Below are 9,438 nucleotides of genomic sequence, written 5' to 3'. Positions count from 1 at the left end.
ACTAGTTCCTAGTATACGCAAGTGTACACAGACACAATCATTTGAAGTTAATTTTGTGAAACCGTGGTTCCACAGAAAGCAAATCCGTGGATAGCCAGGATGGAATGTATTGGAAAAGGGAAAAGACCCAAATTCATAGGAAAATTACTTTATGTTGAAAAATAACCGCAACATCTAAGCTTCACAGTCAAAGACACTGCCTACGTTGCTACTCATGGTTTGGAGTCTATGTTGTGAGAAGGTGACAGAGTTTCAATTGGGTGGTTTTCCCCAGTTCGTTCTAAGTCACACATGTGTTTGTTCCACTTGCCCTGGGACTCTCTCCTAGGCCTCTGTGCGTTTCCTCAGGGTGAACACCATCTGGAGAGGTCCATGTGCCTCATTAGGTTGGAAGGACAGATCGTTGTTGTGCTTGATGTTATGCGGGGCTTTCCCATTGTGTGCGTGCACAGTATAGTGCTTCAACATTGTCACCAAGATACCTTTCATCATCACCATGGCGACGTATTTCCCCACACAGGAGCGTGGGCCGCAGCCAAATGGCTGAAAGTAACGGTGTGGCACCTGGAAACACAGAATTGGTAAACGATGTTACACTTGTCCACAAAGAGACAGAGGCAGTGTATTATATTTACCAAGAACTATCATGTACAAAGATTAAACCAGATCAACGCTACCATGTAAACCATCATACAGAGATTAGCTTGGTTCAGACTTCGTTTTACACTTAGTTTTACATTTAGTTATACCAACTAGACACAATTTATAGAAGCCAGTTAACCTACAAACCTGCACGTCTTTAGGATGTGGGAGGAAACCAGAGCACCCGTGGAAAACCCGCGTGGTCACAGGGAGAACGTACAAACTCCGCACAGACAGCACTCGTGGTCAGGATTAAACCCGGGTCTCTGACGCTGTGAGGCAGCAACTCTACCACTGCACCATATATCAACCAGTTCTGTGCCACCATCGAAACTGCAGATGTATTTGTAGTTTGATGAAAAAGCCAATGGACATTTTCGATTTCTAGATCGACTCCGATTTGTTTTCAAAAGATGTAAATGTCAAGGTTCATGTACAAATCTCCGCGCTGCCATTTTTTTTGCAATGTACAGCTCCTGCCAAGTTACAGGCAATCTAAGGGGTGAAACCTGAAGTTTGTTCCTGAGTTCTCTGGAATGTCAGAGGTTAGGAGGAGATGTGATTAGAAGTATAGAGGGCATAGCTTTAAGTTAAGAGGTAAATATTTAAAGGGAATGTGCAAGGAAGGTTTTTTTGCACAGTGGGTGTTGGGTGCCTGGAAGGTTCTGCCAAGGGTGGTGGTGGAAGGAGATGCGTTAGTTGGATTTTAAAGGTTTTTGAATGGGCATATGGAAGTGCAGGGAATGGAAGCATATGGTCGGGTTGCATCATAGCTTGGTTTGGGAATAACTCTGCCCAATAAATAATTGCAGAGTTGCAGATGTAGCCCAGTCCATCGCACCAAGCAGACTTCCCACCATCGATTCCATCTACACTTCAGGCTGCTTTGGAAAAGCAGCCAATATCATCAAATACTCGTCCCACCCTGGTCATTCTTTCTTCTCTCTGCCCCCGTCCAGCAGAGAAGCTGGAAAGTTTCATCAGCAGACTCAGGAACAGCTTCTCCTCTGATATCAGGCTTCCAAATGGTCCTTCCATCGAGACAGTACAGCACAGTAACTTGCTTTCAGCACAATGAAAGGATAAGCTAGGGTCTGATTCAGCTGTGCCCCATTGCAGGCATTGGACTCTGGAGCTGATGCACTACCCTGCTGACACCTATATTCTGCATTTTGTATCTTCCTCTTTGCTCTTATATTTTTAGAGTCCTGCCTCACACAGCGCCAGAGACCCGGGTTCGATCCTGACTATGGGTGCTGTCCGTACAGAGTTTGTACGTTCTCCCTGTGACTGCGTGGGTTTTCTCTGAGTGCTCAGGTTTCCTCACACGCTCTAAAGATGAACAGGTTTGCCGGACAATTGGCTTCAGTAAAATTGTAAATTGTCCCTAGAGTGTGTAGGATAGTGCTAGTTAGTGTATGGGGGGGATCTCTGGTCAGCACGGACTCGGTGGGCCGAAGGGCCGGTTTCCGTGCCGTATCTAGAAGCTAAACTAAAACTAAGCACATTATTTAAAAATTAAAAAAAAACAAATAGCAACAGCAGATGCTGCAAATATGAAATATGAAATAAAATGGAAAATGCTGTAAATACACAACAGGGTGGGCAGCATCTGTGGAAAGGCGCAGTGTTTCAGCTTTGAAGAGTTTTCATCGGAACAAAGGTTTCCAGCAAATGTTGTTTTATTAAGTGATGATTTTAGAATTTGGATATGATACAAAAGTAATTAAAAATGTTTATCTAAATGCAACCTGTTTGAAAGTTGTGAGTTAACTGAGATGTACCCGGGTCACAGGCACCCCTTCATCTCCACTGGAGTGAAGGTCCGTCCTTTACCTGTGAACAGGGAGCTTTCTTCACCACCCACACCCAACTGGGAGGGCCCTGTTTCCGTGCTGTATCTCTAAACTAAATAAACTAAACATCACCTGACGAAGGAAGAATGGACACAAGCAGAACGTCAACACATCACCACCTTCCGAAAATCTGAAGAAGGGTCTCAACCTGAAACGTCACCTATTCCTTCTCTCCAGAGATGCTGCCTGACCCGCTGAGTTACTCCTGCGTGCATTGAACATTGCCTTTATACTGTCACAAATAGACTGAACAAAGCATAATAATTATAAAATAATAAATTAAACTAAACTTAATTAAATAAAATACTCAGTAGGCCAGGCAGCATCTGTGGAGATGAATTAAGGATTCTGGCCAATCAGAACAGTTTTTGTCATAGAAGTTAACTCTAATCATCTGCATACAGATTACTGCCAAACCGACTGTTTTTCCAGCCCTCTCGGTATTTATTTCAGCAATGTGGCATCTGCAGTATTTTATGTCTGCGGGAATGGTGAGTTGGAATACGGGAGTCAGAGGTTATGGGGTAATGAGCTTCCGATGTTCCATTCATAAATAAAAATGTGTAAAGCAGTGAGTGGAATTAGTGCATCCGGTGCCCGTGCAGAATCTGCATGCTGCAACATGCATTGGTCAAACACTCGTGCATGCCACTGGGGCAGTCTCCTTGTGCTGCCTTTAATAACAGCAGCTGCTGAGCCCATTTGGAGTTATGTCATTGATGTGATACAAACAGGGGCAGCAATAAGAGAATGGCCACAGGGGGGCAAGTCAGTGGAGGCTAAGTCAGTGGAGGCTAAGTCAGTGGATATTTTTAAGGTAGAGATAGACAAATTCTGGATTAAGACGGCAGTCAGAGGTTCTGGGGAGAATGCAGGAGAATGGGGTTAGGAGGCAGAGATAGATCAGCCATGATTGAATGGTAGACTAGACTTGATGGGCTGAATGGCCTAATTCTGCTCCTATCTCTTATGATCTTATGGAATGTGAGGTGCAAGGTACAAGTAGAGGTACTCACGTTTTGGGCAAAGTTTTCCAGGCTGAACTCGTTCGGCTTGAGAAAGAATTGGTCTTTGTGCATGCGGCCCAGGTTAAGGATGATGTTGGTACCTTTCTTCACCAGGAAGCCATCGATCACGTCATCTTTCAGCGCCTTGCGCATGGTAATGTCCACCACGGGCTGATACCTCATGCTCTCGTTGATGAAGTTCCCCAGCGTCTTCAGCTGCTGCAGGTCACTGTTCTGGACCTCCCGTTCCCCTGGAAATGAAGAGGGACGGGGTTATAATCTAGTCAGGCATCTGACCGGTAATGATCTACTGGATGAGGTGGTGGGCACAGAGACACAACTGGTCTAGCTGCTGTCCCACAACACCGTGGGGACCCAATTTCGAACCTGATCTTGGGTGCTGTCAATGTGAGGAGATTGCACGTTCTCCCTGTGACCGCGTGGGTTCCCTCCGGGTGCACCGGTTTCTTCCCACATCCCAAAGATGTGCGGGTTTGTAGGTTAATTGGCCTCAGAGTCTTTTACCAATATATTGTACCTGGTGTGTACGAAGTGGATGCAACGATGATAGCGTAGAACTAGAAGCTTAGAATTTGTAACAGGAACCTGGATAGGAAATGTTTAGAGGGATATGGGCCAAACATGCGCAGGTGGGACTAGTGTAGATGGGGCATCTTGGTCGGCATCGGCAAATTGGGCCGAAGGGCCTGTTTCCGTGCGGTGTGACTCTATGACTCAAAGGATCTGTGCATAGGTTGATTAAGGGTCGACACAGACTTGATCAGCCTGTTTCCATGCTGTATTTCTAAACATAAGCAAATACGTAACTTAGATTTACTTCCTGCTGACTTTGGTTGCTTTTCACAAAGCAAAGCTCAGAGTTTGGATCCGAGTACCAAGGTAGTTTCAGTGTAGAGACTACAGCCTGGTCAGCCTCTCTGCCTTGTCTCTCTCTCACTGCCTCGTACCGATCACTGTGTGGATCTCTTCCATTATATCCTTCTCCACCTCTGGGTGCTGTGCAATCAGCATCAGCATGAAGTAGATGGTGACAGACATGGTGTCGGGCCCCGCGATCAGAATCTCCAACATGCTCTGCCTGACATTGTCAGCGGTCAGCTCCCCATGTGTCTGCACAGACAGCAGAAAAAAGACACGTTAGTTCGGCACTGGCACACCCAACGCCAACATTGCATTACCCACACAAGACAAAGCCACTGGGTGAGGTGGCACAGTGGCACAACTGGTAGAGCTGCTGCCTCAAGGCTCCAGAGTGCCCGGGTTCAACCCTGACCTTGGGTGCTATCTGTGTGGAGCTTGCACGTTCTCCCTGTGACCGCTAGGGCTTCCTCCAGGTGCTCCGTTTTCCTCCCACATCCCAAAGACGTGCGGGTTTGTAGGTTATTTGGTCTTAGTAAATTTCCCCGAATGTGTGGGGGGCGGATGAGAGAGTGAGATAACATAGAACTAGTGTGAATGGGTGATCGATGGTCGGCGTGGACTCGGTGGGCCGAAGGGCTTGTTTCCAGGCAATTCACTAGTTAGCGGAGGGTTAACTGAGAGGTCACTCACTTGTGCAAAGATCAGGTCGGTGGCAAAGTCAGAGATGTCCTGCAGTTTCTCAGCTTCTCTCAGCTCCTGCTGTTTCTTCAGCAGCAAACCTTCCACTGCATCCTGCAATTCCTGCCTGAAATGTGACCACACAGACCATTGTGACTGTGAGCTTGACGAGACGGGAACTTAAGGAAGACGCGTTCTTGCAGCTCCACACACCTCACAGAGCCTGAGACCCAGGTTCAATCCCGACTCCGGGTGCAGTCTGTGTGGAGTTTGCACGTTCAACCCTGTTACCATATTGGTTTCTCCCAGGTTCCTCCCACATCCCAAAGACGTGCGGGTTTGTAGGTTAATTGGTAATTTACCCCTAGTGTGAATTGTAGGTTAATTGTAAATTACCCCTAATGTAGAGAGTGGATGAGAAAGGGGGGACACCATAAAACTAGTGTGGGCGGGTGGTAGATAGTCAGTGTGGACTTGGTAGGCCGAAGGATCTGCTCCTTACTGTATCTCTAAACTAAGTTAAAATTTGAAGTAAAAACCTCTTCTAATATTCAGCAGGGTTGCTGCCTATAAACCTGATCCCTTTACACCTATTGTTGACATGTAAAATATGATTAAAAGAAAAGTTGAATGTACTGTAATATGGCTGCTTCCCGCCCACTGGGCCCATCCCACCCATAAGGTGAGCCCCTGCCTAGGGTGAGCCCCACCCACAGGGCCAGTGCCACATACAAGGCCAGTGCCACCCATAGGGAGAGCCCCCGCCTAGAGTGAGCCCCACCCACAGGGCCAGTGCCACCCAAAGGGTGAGCCTCACCCACAAGGCCAGTGCCACATCCAGGGCCAGTGCCACCCAAAGGGTGAGCCTCACCCATAAGGCCAGTGCCACATCCAGGGCCCCCGCCTAGAGTGGGCCCCACCCACAGGGCCAGTGCCACCCAAAGGGTGAGCCTCACCCACAAGGCCAATGCCACATCCAGGGCCATTGCCACCCATAGGGAGAGTTCCACCCATTGAACCCTTCACTTTACATGCCCACGAAAAGCAAATATAAATTGCATCTATCATTTGTACCCGTCCCTGCGGCCCTGGCATTCACTCTCACTGTCCTCTGTATTCCAATGTAACCTCGATTGCAATGGAAGCTGGACTTTGCCTCCATAAAGTAATTATACTCACGCTGCCTCCTCATACTTCTTGTACAACCACTTGAACTTGAAGAAAATGTCAGGTTTCAGCAGGAGCGTCTGCCATGTGTCAAAGTACTTCTGGATTTTGGCCACAATTTCTCCCTCTGCAAAACAAACCAATGCGTCAGCTCTTCCACGGACGACCAAGTCACCCGAGCTGTATGAACGCGCTGCCTGCCTGGCCTAGGAATCCATACCCAGCCCCCTCCACCCTCCTCCCCATTCCCACACCCTAACAGGAATCCGAAGAAGGGTCTCGACCCGAAACGTCCCCCATTCCTTCTCTCCAGAGATGCTGCCTGTCCCGCTGAGTTACTCCAGCATTTTGTGTCTATCCTCAGCATGCAAGTCCAGGCCAAAGGCTACAAATTGGTTTCTCCCCAGAAAGAGAAAAATACTTAGCTCCGATCGGAATCTGTTTGCTAATATTCCGCACTGTTCAACTTTTTCTATTTTTATCCTTGGATTAAGGTGCCACAGGATAAGTGCTAGGGGAAGAATAGGGCCATTCAGCCCATCAAGTCTACTCCGCCATTCAATCATGGCTGATTTATTTTTCCCTCTCAACCCCATTCTCCTGCCTTCTCCCCATAAGTTACCCCACCCGTACTAATCAAGAATCTGTCCATCTCTGCCTTAAAAATATCCATTGACTTGGCCTCCACAGCCTTGTTGGGCAATGAATTCCTCAGATTCACCACCCTCTGTCTAAATAAATTCCTTCTCATCTCCTTTCTAAAGGCACGTCTGTTTATTCTGAGGCTGTAGCCTCTGGTCCTAGACTCTCCCCCTCCTCACCGCATTGGTGTGAAATGAATCCCTGCACCGTTTGTAATGAACAAAACGTTAATCAGTAAATCAAATTGGTTTATGAATGGATGAATTAAAATAACACAGAGGGATTAGTTGTTTTGGATTAATACGACATTTTAATCCTCACGGCCAGAATAACTACCAGTAAGATCAGTTATTACACTATTATCGCTACCTAATGTCACTGTTATTAATTTAATGTATGTATTATTATATATTTATCTGTGTTATGGGTCTGTAATGGGTCTGTAATGGGTCTGTAATGGGTCTGTAATGGGTCTGGAATTCATTGCCACGGACAGCTGTGGAGGCCAAGTCAATGGATATTTTTAAGGCAGAGATGGATATTCTTGATTAGTAAGGATGTTAGGGTTTATGGGGAGATGGTTGGAGAATAGGGTTGAGAGGGAAAGACAGATCAGCCAATGATTGAATGGTGGAGTAGACTTGATGGGCCGAATGGTTTCATTCTGCTGCGAGAACCTATCAATTTATGCAAAGCCGCAGCCAGTGAGAATGTCATTGTTCCGTTTCCGATGTATGTGAAAATTACAACTCTTGACTTTTGTACTTAAATTGTAATTAAATGCATCAAAATGAATACCAATCATTTCGGACATCTTGGCAGCAAAGAGGCACGTGTATTACACTCAAATAATACAAATGAGGATTAATATGGTGACACAAGGAACTGCAGTTGCTGGAATCTTAAGTGAAAACAAAGTGCTGGAGGAACCTAACGGGTCCGGCGGCATCTGTGGAGGGAATGGACAGACAATGTTTCGGGTCGGGACCCTTCTTCAGACAGATTGAACGGGGGAGAAACCTGGAAAAGAGAGATCACCACTGTGGTCCATTGCGGGCTTCAACTTTCCTTCATTATCATTGCTTTTTGCTTTATCTTCCATTCATTTGTCCTATATCCCCTGACTCGCAGTCTGAAGAAGGGTCTTGACCCGAAACGTCACCTATTCCTTCTCTCCAGATATAATAATAATAATAATAAATTTTATTTAATGGGCGCCTTTCAGACATCTCAAGGACACCTTACATAGTAATCGGAATAACATATAATCGGAATATAACAAGTAATAAAGACATCACAGAGACACAAATTAAAAACAGAATTCAATCCAAAAACAGAAAATCAAAAACACAGTGTGAAGATATGCTGCCTGGCCCGCTGAGTTACTCCAGCACTTTGAGTTTAAACCAGCATCTGCAGTTCCTCCCTACACAAAGAGAGGTGGGGGTGGGGTTGGTGTTACTCCATCAGTCTGAAGTAGGACCCCGGCCCAAAGAGCCATCTGCCCATTCCCACCGCAGGTAGACACAACATGTGGGAGTAGCTCAACGGGTCAGGCAGCATCTGTGGAGGGAATGGGGCAGGGACCCTGCTTCAGACTCTGTCTCTGTCTGCATTCGGCAGGACAAAGATTGGGATTACCGTGCAGAGGTACGCGAAGGAATAGCCTGTTGGAGATGTCCAGGGTTATGGCTCTGAGGAACAGCAGAATGTCCACACAGGTAGTAGTCTGGTTCCCTCCGAGCAGCTTCTCCAGGTGGCTAAGGGTAGACACCACACTGGCAGCAAGCGTCTTCTGAAGACCAGGGCCAGTCAGGGCTGAAATAGATACACACTCCACTCACACCAAGTCTTACAGTGCATACAGTGACTGTACAGCAAACACATCCAGTATTTAAAATTCAGGTGTGGATGGATCGACTGGGCTTATGTTCACTGGAATTTAGAAGGATGAGAGGGTGGTCTTATAGAAACATGTGAGATTCTTAAGGGATTGGACAGGCTAGATGCAGGAACAATGTTCCTGATGTTGGAGGAGTCCAGAACCAGGGGTCACATTTTAAGAATAAGGGGTAGGCCTCTTTAGGACTGAAATAAGGGAAAACCTTTTCACCCAGAGAGTTGTGAATCTGTGGAATTCTCTGCCACAGAAGGCAGTGGAGGCCAATTCACTGGAGTTAGATATAGCTCTTAGGGCTAACGGAAATCAATGGATATGGGGAGAAAGCAGGGACAGGGTACTGATTTTGGATGTGAAGGAGGTACAGGAGCCTGAAAACTGTGCCCTTCAGCTTCAGGAACAGCTTCCTCTCAACAACCAGCAGGCTCTTGAAAACTGCACTAACCTCAGCAACTATGGCCTCCTATCGGCTTGGTTTTGGTTACACTACGGACTTCCGTTTTGCTTTATTATGAACTGATTACCTGGTGTTGCTGATTATCAATTTATTGTATTATTGATCCTTACATATTTATCTGCATGCTATTTCATTAATGGGCCTGTAAAGCTTTAGCAAGTAAGGATTTCATCATTCTGTTGTTCAGACGACAATTAAACACACTTG

At 46.4% G+C, this 9,438-nt stretch overlaps 1 protein-coding gene across 1 annotated transcript in view; it reads right to left on the bottom strand.

Annotated features, from left to right (window-relative positions):
- Positions 1-202: 202 nt before the first annotated feature.
- The window catches only part of LOC116991524 (aromatase), a 12,436-nt gene continuing 3,200 nt past the window's right edge, over positions 203-9,438 (bottom strand). Inside the window, exons 4-9 of the mRNA XM_033050184.1 lie at positions 8,516-8,692; positions 6,245-6,359; positions 5,078-5,192; positions 4,474-4,636; positions 3,515-3,756; positions 203-564 (exon numbers count right to left, since the gene is read on the bottom strand). Of these exons, the coding sequence (XP_032906075.1) occupies positions 325-564; positions 3,515-3,756; positions 4,474-4,636; positions 5,078-5,192; positions 6,245-6,359; positions 8,516-8,692 (1,052 nt within the window). The 3' untranslated portion in view covers positions 203-324. The remainder of the gene's footprint in view (positions 565-3,514; positions 3,757-4,473; positions 4,637-5,077; positions 5,193-6,244; positions 6,360-8,515; positions 8,693-9,438) is intronic.

This window comes from Amblyraja radiata, chromosome 34 (genome assembly GCF_010909765.2).
Source record: "Amblyraja radiata isolate CabotCenter1 chromosome 34, sAmbRad1.1.pri, whole genome shotgun sequence".
NCBI lineage: Eukaryota > Metazoa > Chordata > Chondrichthyes > Rajiformes > Rajidae > Amblyraja > Amblyraja radiata.
This window is presented reverse-complemented; position numbering and strand designations above follow the sequence as displayed.